At 35.7% G+C, this 16,971-nt stretch overlaps 1 protein-coding gene across 1 annotated transcript in view; it reads right to left on the bottom strand.

Annotated features, from left to right (window-relative positions):
- Window positions 1-4,290: 4,290 nt before the first annotated feature.
- The window catches only part of LOC149785132 (uncharacterized), a 181,819-nt gene continuing 169,138 nt past the window's right edge, over window positions 4,291-16,971 (bottom strand). The window contains exons 67-72 of the mRNA XM_089978894.1: window positions 16,231-16,441; window positions 14,271-14,462; window positions 12,390-12,591; window positions 11,003-11,315; window positions 6,462-6,612; window positions 4,291-4,747 (exon numbers count right to left, since the gene is read on the bottom strand). Of these exons, the coding sequence (XP_089835020.1) occupies window positions 4,607-4,747; window positions 6,462-6,612; window positions 11,003-11,315; window positions 12,390-12,591; window positions 14,271-14,462; window positions 16,231-16,441 (1,210 nt within the window). The 3' untranslated portion in view covers window positions 4,291-4,606. The remainder of the gene's footprint in view (window positions 4,748-6,461; window positions 6,613-11,002; window positions 11,316-12,389; window positions 12,592-14,270; window positions 14,463-16,230; window positions 16,442-16,971) is intronic.

Here is a 16,971-nt window from a genome sequence, read left to right as displayed (position 1 = left end):
AAATAACTGATTTTTTTAGAAGAATATATTGTAAGGAGAAAACCACATAGACAGTAATTTTCATTTTGTAATGTAATTTTCATTTCGTGAAAGTTTATATTATGATTTTAAATGTTAGCAGGCTTTGTTGTGTCATCTAGCATCTTAGTTTGGGTCATGTGATTCCACCTGGGTATATATATGTGCCAACTGTGGCTGGTAGGTGGTGTGTTAGGAAGCGGTATAATCACCCGCCAAAGCAAATACATTTGGTTGTATTTCGTCAGACAGGAGACAGCCAGGCCAGGGAATTAGAAAAGTGTATGGACAAGGTCTTTCACGTGACCAAAAAACAGGCGCTATATGAAAGCTGAGATGTTGCAACAATACATATTTTCACTGAATGTTTCTCTTCGCTCATCATTTCGCACTGTCGTCTCTCTCTCTCTCTTTCGATCCTGAGCGAGTAATAACAAGCGATCACGACTCACTCGAGGACCAAGTCAGCGAACAGAGAAAGACCCAGTTGGCAACCCTGCAACTGAGTCGGCAACTCTGTAATACAATTGCCGAATCTGTGATCCAGTTGGCAACTCTGCTACCAGAGGAAGACATGGTCAGCAACTCTGCAACTTAGTCGACGACTCTACAATCAAGTCAGTGACACAGTCGACGACTTTGCGAGCAAGTCAGCAACCAGAGGAAGACCCAGACAGTGAATCTGTGACTCTCCAACACAGTCGATAACCACAAAACAACCAGTCGATGATTCAGTGACCCATTTGGCAACAGGAAGCCAGGAATAAGATGGTATTCTGCTGGGGTAGAAATCTGTCACACTATGGAGCGCCAGTCAGTGGGGTATCACTCCAAATACAAAGACCTATCCTAAAGGACCCAAGATAGCTAAACAGAGGGAGTTTCCGCTACAACATACTTATTTATAAATTTTCAAAGGCTGCACGCATCTTTATTACTATGAGTCACTCAATACTTTGTCTGAAAACAATATGGTTGCAGCCAGGTGCAATGACATCAAGGTCTATTTTTAGCACAATGTTGATTTCAGTACAACAGAATTGGAACCTCCAACAAAACATCTCTCAATTTTCATTACTACTCTTAGTTGTTGTTGCTGTTCTAGGGTTTAACGCCATTTTTCAGTACAAGATAGGCTATAAAGGGCGGCCAGTATAACTGGTGGAGGAAGAAGCCTGGAAAACCCAGAGAAGAACCACTGACCCATGAGAAGCTACTGGCAGGCTTTCCCACGTACCCACGCTAGCCAAGCCTTGGACTCGAACCACACAGACAGAGGTGAGATGGCAGTGATCCGTAACGGTGAGTGCTTTAGACCACTCGGGGCCCCCATTACTCCTCTTAGCAAGAATCATCTTAATCACAAGCACAACTTTGGCAAAGATTTTTTACAAACATTACCCCATAGTGACTAACTCTCAATTTTTATATTACTTATGCTTGGACCTTCTGGCTAAGCCTCTTCAATTTCTTTACTTCTTATGACTGAAATAAGCTCAATTTTATACTAATGCTAAGCTTTCATGGTAAGAAGAAAAATAGTGAACGCAAAAGATTATAAGCATCAAAAGGTAACTCTAAGTAGTTTGCTTGACATCAGCTTTAATGAGGTTGAGGATGCAAAGTGACCATATTCCTTGCAATGGCCCGAATAAAATTAATGTCACCAAGAGATGGCCTGGGTTCAAGTCTTCTACCTACGTAGTTATGTTTTCCTGGCTGATGAAAAAGGTATTAGGCCTTTATAAAGTAAATTATATTGGTATCTCTAATCTAAACTGTACCAAGTCAGCCATGACAAATAAAACAAGATTCTCACAGTAATTTATTTTACTAATAAGGCTTGTTGTACCATATATGGATATTCTACAATATATTATTCAATGCATACCATATTTACTATGATCTGTTTATGTTTCCAAATAAAGATGTGATGTCCTTATCTGGCACACAAAATACAAGGCTGAAAACAGAAGTAGTTAGCAGATGAACTAATACAGTGGACAATCTAAAAGAAAATACCAGATGAATGGAAATGGAAATTTTACTCATTTTACTATGATATTCAGCATTTCTGGTATTAAATAACAGGACTATTTAAGTTCTTTCTATTTGTACATATAACATCTTCAGACATTTGACATCAATCCATTTTAGTGCCCTGTCAGTGAAATAGGGATGCTAATAGTATTACTAGTTTGACATGATTACACCTTTTGGGTGAAATACCATCAACAGCTTGAGAGCTTGTTTTGGAAACAAAATGGTTTACAGACAGACAGATGGATTACAGAGAGATAACAAACTGAGAGATGACTATGTGTTAACTATATCCACTTGTATTATGCACCAAAGGGATAAAAAGTTTCATATCATTTGATATTACCACCATAAGCACTTCTTCCTCATTATGATGATGAAATGAGTACCCTGCATCTTTTGCAGGTTTGTGCATAATGTCACCTCAGCACAATCCTGGGCATACCAGTGTGTATTGTGTGTAATGTTACCTTAGCACAATCTTTACCACACAGGTGTGTATTGTGTGTAATGTTACCTTCGCGCAATCTTTACCACACAGGTGTGTATTGTGTGTAATGTTACCATTGCACAATCTTTACCACACAGGTGTGTATTGTGTGTAATGTTACCTATGCACAATCTTGACCACACATGTGTGTATTGTGTGTAATGTTACCTTAGCACAATCTTGACCACACACGTGTGTACTGTGTGTAATGTCACCTCAGCACAATCCTGGCCATACCAGTGTGTATTGTGTGTAATGTTACCTTAGCACAATCTTTACCACACAGGTGTGTATTGTGTGTAATGTTACCTTCACACAATATTTACCACACATGTGTGTAATGTTACCTTCACACAATCTTGACCACACAGGTGTGTATTGCGTGTAATGTTACCTTAGCACAATCTTGACCACACAGGTGTGTATTGTGTGTAATGTTAGCTCAGCACAATCCTGGCCATACAGGTATGGATTGGGTGTAATGTTACCTGAGCACAATCTTGACCATACAGGTATGCATTGGATGTAATGTTACCTTAGCACAATCTTTACCACACAGGTGTGTATTGTGTATAATGTTACCTTAGCACAATCTTGACCACACAGGTGTGTATTGTGTGTAATGTTACCTTAGCAAAAACCTGGCCATACTGGTGTGTATTGTTTGTAATGTTACCTCAGCACAATCTTGACCACACAGATGTGTATTGTGTGTAATGTTAGCTCAGCACAATCCTGGCCATACAGGTATGCATTGGGTGTAATGTTACCTTAGCACAATCCTGGCATACAGGTATGCATTGGGTGTAATGTTACCTTAGCAAAATCTTTACCACACAGGTGTGTATTGTGTATAATGTTACCATAGCACAATCTTGACCACACAGGTGTGTATTGTGTGTAATGTTACCTTAGCACAATCCTGGCCATACTGGTGTGTATTGTGTGTAATGTTAGCTCAGCACAATCTTGACCACAGAGGTGTGTATTGTGTGTAACATTAGCTCAGCACAATCCTGGTCATACAGGTATGTATTGGGTGTAATGTTACCTTAGCACGATCTTGACCACACAGGTGTGTATTGTGTGTAATGTAACCTCAGCACAATCTTGACCACACAGGTGTGTATTGTGTGTAATGTTACCTTGGCACAATCTTGACCACACAGGTGTGTATTGTGTGTAATGTTACCTCAACACAATCCTGGCCATACAGGCATGTATTGGGTGTAATGTTATGTTAGCACAGTCTTGACCACACAGGTGTGTATTGTGTGTAGTTACCTCAGCACAATTCTGGCCATACAGGTATGCATTGGATTGGGTGTAATGTTACCTTAGCACAATCTTGACCATACAGGTATGCATTGGGTGTAATGTTACCTTAGCACAATCTTGACCACACGGGTGTGTATTGTGTGTAATGTTACCTCAGCACAATCCTGGCCATACCGGTGTGTATTGTGTGTAATGTTACCTCAGCACAGTCTTGATCACACAGGTGTGTGTTGGGTGTAATGTCATATCAGTACATTCCTGGCTATACAGTGATTGAACTGCTAACAATGTGGATGGGGATATAACCTTAACTTGTCACACATGATACAGATGGATATTCTCCCTTGTTTAAGTTAATATTTCGTTGTGGTTCATTCAAAACATTCTTTGCAAGAACCTGTACAAAAGATATTATCAAAAAACATGATTCCAAAGAAAGAATGACAAATAACATAATGCAAAAATATGCAAAACTACTTTATTTGATCATTTAAGTTTTAAATTTTTGTTGCCCCATGAACTTTAATGATATAATGGAAAAAGAGCAGAAGGCAAAATTACATAATGTGTATTTCTCTGATCACCACTTATTAAAGTTAAGTAATTATTCAAAATACATTTATGAAAAGGTAATTTAAATTATTAAGAATGGGCATTACACAATACAGTAATGTCAAAAACAAAGAATATTCACACATGTAAAAAGTAACTTAAAGCAAATCAGTCTAAAAAGATCTCTATTTTATGTCAACCAAAGTTGCATCAGCATGCAGTCATCATTCAGGTGTGAGTGGTCTTAGTCTTGATCCTGTGATGTGGTGGACGGAATACTCCAGGGGCAATACCAAAGTCCAGTTTGGGAGTGTCTGCATTGATGTCCACTCCACTAACCTCTAGGACAGAGGTGCGGCCATTTTCCTCCTAGATATAATGAAATTACAAAAATATTCTGATATTTCTTGTAACAATAATAATGAATGTAAAATAGAAATTGCCCAGATATTAACTTATTATACATATAAAAAGTGACAGACGATATGGAAGGGAAGCCAGAAGAAATTAACCTTATCACACAATTCCCATATACTTAAAATCTCTGATATTTTAAATCAGGAACTCCAAGAAATCAGCCAATGACTCCAAATGGTTTGTATGGGGTTTGGGTATTATAAGTCTTAAGAGCCCATTAGTAACTTTGGATAAGAAACCATTGGCTCTGGGATTGAAACTGGGATCACAGCAGTGCAAAGTCCCTAACCATAACACTGTTCAGGATAGCTAGAAATGAGTACTGTGCTAAAAATGAGGTTGCCTTATAATGAGGTTGTTTAAATAATTGAGTTATCCCATATTTGCAATTAATGAGCATACTTTTATTATATAAGGAGCATCACCTCACAATAGGAAGGGTAAAGCAAGTTACCAAAAACTGCAATTCATGACCATACTTGTGTTATACAAGGGACATCATTATATAATGAGGTAGGGTAAAAGAAAGTTATCACATAATTGTAATTCATGATCACACTTGTGTTAATCAAGGGAAAAAATCTTTATAATGAGGCTGGGTAAAAAACAAAACAAAGTTACCTCATAATTGCAATTACTGACTATACCTGTATTATACAAGTGACATCCACTAATAATGAGGTAGAGTAAAAAAAGTTATCCAAAATTTGCAATTCATGACCATACTTGTGTTACAAAGGGAATGCCCTATAAAGAGCTGCTTTATAGTGTGGTAGGGTTAGAGTTAGATAGGGACAGACAGGAAATGGAAAACTGATATACAGTACTGTCAAGTACATGTGTTTAACATATAACCAGCATATCAGGTTGTTGATGTGCTTTTTTTTAATTTACAGTATTTCTTGGACAAGACCAATTGGCCAGGCTAACAAGTTTGCTTAAAAGTGAGCGGCAGGATTATTATATGTTGAAACTATCCTAAATAATGTTTGCTACAAATGATTAAAAATGGGGTGGGTGAGCTTATTATTAATGATGGGCTTATCAAGGACTGCATTAGACAGCCATAAAACAAAGAGCACCTATATCATAAACTTATAGCATAGGGTTATCCATTTACTATGTACGCATGGAGGGGGGGATAACCCAAATGCATTCGCTTGCATATGTGTGTGTGGGGTCTACTGATAATATACATACACATAGGAAACAGGAGGAGAGGATGAAACCTCGATAATAAATTGTCTAATATGTAACCTGTTCAACTGGGGTTCAGACAGCATTTGAATTTTAGCGGACACTAGATAAATTTGTTAAAGTTATGCAGCTTATTTCTTTGATGCAGCCAGATATTCAACATTGGTGGACTACCTGTTTTATAAAACACGTTATTATTAATCCCTGATCATTTCTGCATGGATTAAATGCAGTCCATTCTATAGAACTGGGGGGTGCATCAAGTGTATTTATGCTGGTGGGGGGTAAAAAAGTATGTATATGTACGGGGGGGTGGGAGGGGCCAAGCTTTGCCAGATTTTTGCGTACATACTTAATGGATGGCCCCATACTGTCTGATGGCAGATTCCAGTCATTGTACAGATGGACATGCATTTAGATTGGAAAATAAAGAAGATGGCTACAGAAAGAATCTTCATGTGAAACTCACCTCAACATCAATGCTCTCCTCTATGTTCTCTGCCCTGTCCTCACTCTTATTGATAGATTCATCTGATTCATCTGACATAATGGACACTTTGCTGCCATTCTTAATCTTCGCCATCACATTGTATGCACCTCTCTTCCATGCCATAAGACGTCTGTAATTTCATTATTATTATAATAATTATTAGCATGAAATGCGATTCTAAATCTAGATCATGAAATTGGCTTTTGGGGTTTATGTTTGCATTAGGTCCTGTAAGTATACAGACATCACTTTAGTTGCATTTAATGCCATATGCTCCATATGAATGCATAGAAAATCACATATACTTAAGAAGTGTGATGCTTATTTTTTTTTAATGAACATTTTCATTACTTGTATTCTTATCTTTTGGAGATGCTAAAATGAAAATTGTGAAAGCAATTGTCTCACAGAAGAAAGCTATATCTCAAATCATGTCATTCTTGTCGTGGTGTTAGGTTTACCACCATTTTTCAGAACATGCTATATGTGGCAGTCAGTATCAAGTTGTGTCAACAATAAATCTGTGGACACATTCTGATATAGCAGACCAGCAAATTCTTGTAACTCCCTGAGAGTGTATAAGAATATCTATCGAAATTGGAATAAAGTCATCAAAAATTGATTATCCCTGAATTTTCATGTTAACACAGTAAACAGGTTTCCCAGGTGGGCCAGAACCCACCTGGTTGTCATCTGCCAAACAGACCGATGCAGGAGCATTTGTCTGAGAATCAATACCTCCCATAACACTATGTCACATTAAAAAAACTAATATTTGATTACCAGTCAATATTCATATCATCATGTTAAAAATATCTTTGCACAAAATAAAGCATTTTGACCTTTCTTTAACACCATGATATATGCCCATAACAAATACAAACAATAAACAGTTTTACTTAGTAGTGCTCATGTAAACCATCCCAAATCAGTTCATGCAAATGACGACAGAGGCAGTTAAAATCTGAAGTGGTAAGAGATAGACCACCACTATTTCACAGAGTACATAACTGCTTGACAATAGCTAAATATTAGGGGTCTCAACACTACTGTTGTTTAGCTCATTATGTTAATTTGCCAAAGTAAGGAACACTACTTGGAACAACTCAATTTGTTTAAATTTAGGTATATCAAAGAAATGAATTTGAAGAAGAATGAAAATCCACATCACTCTCGTAAAGCAATCTTTATTTTAGTGAGATCATGGTCAACAATAATGTTTCTTTGAAGTTGGATTTTACTCCATGTATACAACACAAAATATGATTATTTCAGTAGCTGCAATAGTTACAAATGTGATTCATGTTTGAAGTCAAAATATCAGAATGCAGTGATCATTCAGGGAAGGAAGGACGAGCCATCTGCAAATTGAAGAAAGCCAAGCAAAAGTAAATTTCAAAATTCCTGGTTGACAGAGCCTGAGCGTGAAGCTCAGCAGCATGAGAGAGCATTTTATTCTTTGCATATACTGCAAATGCCATATCAACATACCGTATATGTTGGGACATGATAAAATAATAAAAAAATTTTCTGTCCCAGAACTTATGGTGAAACTTTTTTCACCTATGTCATATGTCCCAAGACTTAAGAAACAAAAAAAAATTGTATTGCATTTGTGCTCCTCCCCAATGCACGTTGCAATAAAACAGATAAATAAAGCGCTTATTGATATAAAAAAAAGAAACTAACATTGTATTTTTATCATTGATTCCTTTTTCTTCAACATGAAGAATGAAATATATCCACAAAATCCATATATGTAGCATATGCTTCCATACTTTAACATATATTGCTTATGTCCAATAACACATACCATGTTGTTCATTGACATGAACATTGGGAAACAAATTGTGTGTGGTTGTGCTTTGAATAACAAGTTATCTGACTGAAAACTGGATCCAATAAAATCACCAACAAGAGGGAAATAATCAATCCATATCTTTAAGACAACTGTCACTCACACATGACAGTGTTAGGTGCAAAATAATCAAGACTGAATTATATTCAGGTCTACTATATGACAGTATCTCACAAATAAAAACCATTACTTGAAAACACATTTATTTGAGTGCTAATGACAATCTTGTTGCCAACATGGGTTATAAAAGTATCATTACTATTTACCCACAGACATCAGTGCTCCTTTGTATTAATTGTAACTACAGATGCCAAGCACATAAAAGCCAGGGTGGTGAATAAACACAACTGGCAACGAGCAGTAAACTCCTTCTTTGAACTTACCGACAGGACATCAAAGACAAAGGTTATTTTTATTACAAAGCAAGCTGACCTCAGAAGCCGACTTTGGTTACTTTTCTTTTTGTAAAGGATATCAATACCAATGTTTTTTTATTGCAAAGCAAGCCGACATCTGAAGCCGATTATGGATTCTTTTAAGTGAGCTTTTTTTTTTTAATATACAAAGATGGCTGAGATATGGAAACAAACTTTGGTTTCTTTTCACCGGTATTCATGGGTATTTCAAAAATAAATTGAAATAAAAAAAGGTCAAAGTGACACACTATAGTGCTTCTTACACAGATGTCGATGACCCAGCATAACCCAGAATATTTGGAGACAATAAAATCATGTGATGAATTCGTGAAAGCCAGAAGAGAAGCAGATGATTTTGCAAATGAGAGGGAAATGATCAACCGATCATATTGAAGACAACTGCCATTTTCGCATGACACAGTGTTAGGTGTAAAAAAAACCAAGATTGAATTATATCCAGGTCTACTGTATGACAGTATCTTGCAAATAAAATTCATTATCTGAAAAAACATTCAGTTGATTGCAAGTGACAATCTTTTCACCAGCACAGGTTAAAAAAGTATCATTACTATTTACCCGTAGACATCAATGCTTCTTTTGTAACAATTATTACTTAAGATGCCAACACACAGAAGCCCAGGTTGTGAATAAACACAACTGGCGGCAAGCAGTAAACTCCTTCTTTGAACTTACCAACAGGACAATAAAGACAAAGGTTATTTTTATTACAAAACAAGCCAACCTTGAAAGCCAACTTTGGATACTCTGAAGCTGTTTTTTTTTATAAAGGATATCAATACAAAGTTTAATTTATTGCAAAGCAAGCAGACATCAGAAGCCAACAAAGGATTATTTTAAGTGTGCTGATTTTTAAAAATATATAAATAAAGATGTCCAAGATATGGAAGCTAAATGTGGTTCCTTTTAACCAATATTCATGGGAATTTTGGAAATAAATAGAAACAATGGAACAATATTTGAAGTGACAAAATATAGTGCTTCATGCATGAACATCAATGACCCAGCGTCACTGAAAGGATTTGGAGAAAATAAAATCATGTGATGAATTTGTGAAGGCCAGAAGAGAAGCAGATAATTTTGCCAACAATATGATCATTAACATGGATGAAATTTTTGAGTACTTTGATCGCATTCCTGGACAGACTGATGATAAGATGGAGTAAGGAGTGTGAAAATTAGCAAGACTGGTGAAGATTTGAAAAAATCTGACTTTAGTCCCTGCAGTTTCCTTTTCAGATGACGTTTTGCCTCTAACAATTTTTCACGGTATGAGAAAGCTAAAAAAATATTCATGTACCGAAAGAATGGCTCATACATGTGCAGGAGAAGGGTTGTGTTGATGAAATCTTGCTACAATGAATTAAAGAGTTTTATCTCAAGTACACAGTTTTATATTTTTTAAAATAATATTTCAGTTGGAGTACATTTTCCAATATGTAATTTTCAAATGATTTAAAAGGTGTCTCACAACTTACGACTGGAAACAAAATTATGTGTTCCAGAATGTACAGTGCACAAAAAAATATTACTTTTAAAATTAATTTACGGTGTCCCAACATATGCGGTAAATATGGTAAGCTAATCTGGAGTGTATGAAATCTGCTGACATAGGAACACCATGTAGCACTGGGACAATGCATGATTGCAGAGCTCAATTAAAAAAGTAACTATAATATGCTTAAACAATCATCAAGAGATCATGTCACAAGAACATAAATATGGCCTTTAGCAGTTGCAAGATCAGTTTTTAGACTGGCATGTCTGACATACCCTCATAACGTTACAGATCATTTCCTATACTGAGAAAAATTCAACAAGCTCTTCACAGAAATTTGAACAACAGTACTACCCAGTCTCTACTGAGTGGAAAAGTGAACATAAAGGTCAGTAGGATGCATTCCTGTATAAATTTCTTAAAATTCTGTTGTGACTGCATATGTTATGAAAACAACATATTTTGGGATTTTGTTTTTGTATTTTCATCCAGATCTGATAGTGTGCCCAGGTAAGCAAAAGCTCATTTTAAATATGCAGTACATTTTATTAATTTTAGTTTACTGCTATGGTTATCAAAGAAAATATTAGGACTATGTAATTCTGCTTAACTGGTGCATGTATGAAAAGACAAAAAAACTTCTATAGTGCTTGGAAAAGAGATGAACAATTTCATGGAATCAGTATGCTTTCATTCAGGTTTGTATTAATTCTATCATCGGTAACCATACCCAGTTTTGTAGAGGAAGCATACAATGACAATTCCGATGAGAAGCAAGCATCCAACAGCTATCAGTGCCCCCATCCACCATTTGAACTCATCTTCTGGAAGACAGTTGGTCTGATCAGGAGGGCATGCACACTGGAAGTGGTTCTGCAAATTAAGGCATATCATAGGTTTTGTGCAGGGGTTTCCAACACATTCATCAATATCCTCTTCACATCGTGACCCCATCCACCCTCCATGACAATCACAAGTGTAATATGAATCAAAGCTCTTTGTTCGCAAGATGTCTTCACACTGGTATTTATCTGGCCTTCTGCCTGCAAATAAAATATTGATCAAAACATTTTCAACAGCATATTAATTTTTAGTTGATAATCAAATTTATTACAGTACATCAAAGATAATGATATGCATTAATGTATTTACTGAAATGGAGACTTGCATTTAATACTTAGAGATAATGAATTAAACTGAAAATAAGGTGACATGTAAGCTGTCATTTTGAGGAAAAGATGGATATTATTACACATTAGAACTGTTACAGACACAGTACCTGTCTGCAACTTAATATTTTAAGGTAATCTGCTTTTTGTAAAATTAATTCTTTCTATACAGCTCATGCTGACAAAACCATTACCTAATGAAATCACTTATTAAGAATGTGTATGGTGGTGCTATGAAATATGGGAGACCCTGGATCTAAAATGACATGGTTTCAAATTATGTCTCACATTAAATAATGAAGAAAAAGAAATGAATAATTATTTTGCAATTTCAATAACTGCAAAAACAGTCTGGTAGATCAACAAGAAAGAATATAAGGGCAATAAATAATATATGTAACTTTTGTAAATTTTGAGTGATTTACTTCTTGCCATAATTTGGAATTGCTGCTTTCTGTTGCCAAAAACAGTGATTGTGTCGTACTGAAACAATTAACACAAAAATATGCCAGTCTCATTTTCTTTATACATTTGATAAGTGAAAATGATCTTTAGCCTATGGAAATTTGATGAATTTTCAATGGCATATGATTACAGGGTACTTTTCCTCACAGTTTTTATATAATAACTTCGTGAAAAGCAAGACTATTGTCAAACCCTTCTTAATGGTCATATTGATTTTGGAATCACCTAAAACAGTCACAGTTTCAGTCCCTTACACAAAATCATTGCAGCAATAAGAATCTTTTACTTAGTGACCTGTCTTAAAAGGCCATTTTCCCCATTTTTCAAAGGTATCTACTTAAGACAGGTATGGCTGTATTTAGCTTCAATTAAGTTTGAGCTTGAATTAGTGAATTTAAAACCAGAATTTAGTTAAATCAATGTTCTTTATATAGAGCAGATTTCATGTTAGATGACTTATCTTAATTGTATTCCCTCCCTTACTTTTGCAGCCTCCATTATTGAGACAAGGTTGTTCCATCAGCGCCATCTGTAAAGTCACAAGATCAGACCTGATGGAACTCTTATCAGTAACCTCAAATTTCAATTCGTCCAATCCGATGTAGGGAGAATCCAGGTGGTATGTTATCTTTACAGCCATCCAAGTCATTCTGGATCGGTCCAAGGAAGAATCGACATCTGGACACTGTAGAGGTGTTAAAAATAATAATATAAATGATTTTACATGATGTTCATTTTTGATATAACTGTATATCACAGGAATACAATGTATAGCTGTCGATGTTGTAAATCAAACCTTATGTTTTTGTTTTTCAGTCTGATGCACCTACTCCTAGGCAAACACTGGTCTAGACAAGCAAGACTGGTTAGAGTTAGCCTCATGTACATATACCACATACACTCTCCTACACCACAATAACAATCATCCTCAAATATCACTCAGATTGGATCACCTTTCAGACAGGTTAAAACATTTTTTCTTCCATACTACTAGCTACTAAGAGTTGGATGATCCCCCAAAAAGTATTGGGATAGGATACAGCTGTCATCATTGGGAATTGAACACAGTTTATCTGTTTTCCAGTCAGGTACACATACCAATAGAAGAAAAGTCCCGACCAGCTAGGCTCGTTAGTAAGTGGCTTCATGTATCCATGATAGCTTAATAAAATTCATCAAGTGAATCTATTATAAATCATGTACAATAGCTGAATATAGCAAGTGGTATTATTAGTCAACAAGTTTTATAACTCTTACTTCTGAACAACTTCAATTAATAATCTTTACTTACTACATAACTATGAAGGCTTTGCATGACTATGTGAAGGAGGTTGATCTTATGTCATATGGAGCAATATGAATCTATGACAACTTTTTTATGAAGCTGACACCTGTAAATGACGTCATATGGAGCAATATGAATCTATAACAACTATTTATGAAGCTGACAGCTGTAAATGATGTCATATGGAGCAATAAGAATGTATGACAACTTTTTTTTAATGAAGCTGACAGCTGTAAATGATGTCATACAGAGCAATATAAATGAATCTATGACAACTATTTATGAAGCTGACAGCTGTAAATGATGTCATGGAGCAATATGAATATATGACAACTTTTTTTTATGAAACTGACAGCTGTAAATGATGTCATATGGAGCAATATGAATCTATGACAACCTTTTTTTAAAGCTGACAGCTGTAACTGATGTCATATAGAGCAATATGAATGAATCTATGACAACATTTTTATGAAGCTGACAGCCGTAAATGAGGTGAGAAAATGCAAAAGAATGACATAATACTAATGAATCAAACACACGATGAAACTTTAGGACAGATCTATAAATGTTTTTATATGATACAAAATGCCTGAAAACTGACACTGGCAAAACTTATCCACATGGAGTGATGGAGTAGCTAAGACAAGATCTGACATAACTTGTTCAAAGAAATCAATTTTTATGGTCTGTACCTCATTCTTCTGCAGAGTTTTATGACAAGCAAGCATTTACAGTTCTATGGTGAGGCGAATGAGTAGGAAATTTAAGCATAAGATTGAACTTCCATTAATTCTTAAGCCACATTCAGATATCGCTGTGATGTTACGGAACAAAACCAACTTCTGGCTCCAATTTTATTAACACACAACATGGTCTAGACTTGGAGATAAAACATCTGACTGTCCCAAATTGATTTTAATTTGACTTTCTTTCATTGAGAACACATGAATCTATACTTTCAGTCTGTTGCTTATATTAATCAGTTATAAGAGTTGAAATGTAAATATAGATAACTTTGTTCCTCACATTCTCTGGAGTCTTGATTCATATGTCTAGAAGATGTTTGTAAAACGAATTACCATAAGTTTAGCTGCTGTGTCACAGGTCTTGAATTTATCTGTGAAGTTGGCAAGGAGTGTGTCAATGCTAAAATTTCCATGCGCTGAGATATTCCTGTGTAAAGTCAGTTCATCTCCATAATCTTTGTCAAAGGCTCCAAATACCGCAGTGAAAGAAAGTGATTCATTCACTTTCAGCTGTTCATAGTATTTCTAGCAAAAAAGACAAGACATATTAGAAGTTCTAATCAGTAGCTGCAAAATCCCAACAGGAAACAAACACAATTATAATCTGAAATACCATGGATCAATAGTTACTGGGAAATATTTTTCACCTGACAGGTTGACCTGAATATGCATTATCATACTGACTGGTGCACAATATAAATCATACCTGTGCTGGTAGAACAATCCAATTAATACAAAATAAGGAGTCAAATGTAGAAGATATAAAACCTATTCATTTTATAAGCTGGGAAATCAAGAAAAATATAGTTCATTTAACACAGTGGTCCCCACCTTATAAGGTCACCCCTTCTGTAGTAGTGACCTTGCAAGAGGGGTGGCCTTTCTAAAGGGGGATCACAAAGAAGTGAGTAATAACCACATATAAAGTAGGAAAGGCGTAACAATTTTACAATATTTAATACATTCTTTAAAAATCACAGAAAGGTTATCCGGTGATGGACTTACTGCAATGATACTAATATCAATGTTATTTTTTAAACAACAATAAATAATCCTCAATCTTGATACAAAATCACCTTGTCAGTAAAATATGTGCACAAACACTTGGCTGTAACTATTCCCACTCACTGCCATTGAATGCATATTGATCATGTTTATTTGAGTCTTTCTGACACCAACTTTATTAGTAGTGATCAGGGGATGCTTGCTCTTCTTGTTTAGTCAAACTGCTTTCACTTTTTGTTCTACACTAAGAATGTCAGTAAACTTTTTGAACTCTTTGCAACATCTTATTTCTTCTTTGGAAATTTGCAGTTATTACACAAGATGCCATGTTTACAAAGGAAGTGAGCTTTTCACATGATCAACTATTTTTCTTTTAGTCTGGTACCTGGTTATGTACATTTTATAATCTTAGAAAGGAAAGCCACAAAAGCTCACATACCATTTTACTATCTGGCAACTCTAATGTTACATTGACTTGAGCTGAACAATGCTGTGTTTCTCAGTGGTCACCCTGATAATTATCCTAGGTAGTGATAATAGCCATTAATTATCAAAACCTAATTTCTGAGGAACACACAGCATAATCAGATTGATTACATCTCTGCATGGATTAAAGTTATTCTATTGGCAAACGTCAACGTAATGGCTTAAGAAATCAAGAAATATTTTGTGAGATTTCTATCTACAAGCAACCATTATGTGGTCACTTGCGAGAGGCAAATTTGACAGTTTTTGTAATATAATGCCAGCCACTGGCTGCATTAGATGGGTGGCTATCTCTGAGGGTTACTTCTGAACACAAAATTGATGGTGCCATGGGATTCTAGCTGTATCAAGTGGGTGAGTGCTGGTCAAGGAGCTGTTCCAGAATGGGATTACTGAACTGCAGCTTAATATTTAGTTGCCACCATATAGCCATTATTATGCAAAGATACCATAAACAGCTACTATATACATGCATACAATGATTAGATTATTGTATACAATAAAAACCTGATGAGTTATATTCATTATTTGCATACAGGCAATACAAAACCTTCTGAAATCATTTCTAAGAATAGATTTATACATTTAGACTATATAGCTCAATCTCTAAAGGAACACTGTAAACAGCCAAATAACGAGTTTACATCCATCAAGAAAATGTCTATCATGGAATGGCTATCACCATTCAGTTGGCATAAATTTAATACAAATCCAGAAAGCATAAAGTAATAGTTTCTTCCTTCATATATCTTGCATTGGTATACAGTAATAATTTTCAGAAGAAAACGTAACTTGTACATACAATGACTGGATTTGTTGGATCTAGGTTAAGCATGTTTTGCCCATCAGCATCATAGAGGAAAACCATTGGCGGATCATTTTCCTCTTTCACCTCTACTGTCAACACAGCTCTTGAAGTTGCTGATGGGATATCTGCTGCTGAAGGGTCATCTTCCAGAATGATGCTAAATGTTATGTTTCCAGAGCAGTCCTTGCATGGCACATATTTAAAGCTGTGAATATACAAACACTTTGTAAGGGATATTCCATTTAAACAGACATGGTAACCAGGGGAAGGCAGTTTTAAAAAAATATATATGCCAGGGTACTTTGATTCCACAGAGTTCATATTAAAATGATAAGAAATTTCTAAACTGCATCTATGAGAGAGTACCCCACTTTAAAAGTGCCTTCCCTGGGTCCCACATATATTTTAATGTAACAGCCCTAATTACTGCTAGAGGCTGATGACCTAAATTTCAGCAAATCAAAATATTAAAAATTAAAATATAATTTTCAAACAAGGGACTCTCTTTTGTTAAGTCCATCTTTTTATGCACAAAGTGTGTGTGATTTGGATTTTTAACGTAGCTTTAACAATTTTTCAGTCATATCACTACGATGTCTGCAGTGTAGCAGTTTATAGTGATGTCTAGCACTGGGGCATCATGCTGCAGACATGTAGCATTATGTCCTACCCAGTCACATTATCCTGACACCTGGCCGACCAGTCCTAACACTAACCTCTTAATGCTGAGCACCA

The sequence above is a fragment of the Sinohyriopsis cumingii genome, chromosome 13, assembly GCF_028554795.1.
Source record: "Sinohyriopsis cumingii isolate HCF-2022 chromosome 13, ASM2855479v2, whole genome shotgun sequence".
In the NCBI taxonomy this organism is placed as follows: Eukaryota; Metazoa; Mollusca; class Bivalvia; order Unionida; family Unionidae; genus Sinohyriopsis; species Sinohyriopsis cumingii.
This window is presented reverse-complemented; position numbering and strand designations above follow the sequence as displayed.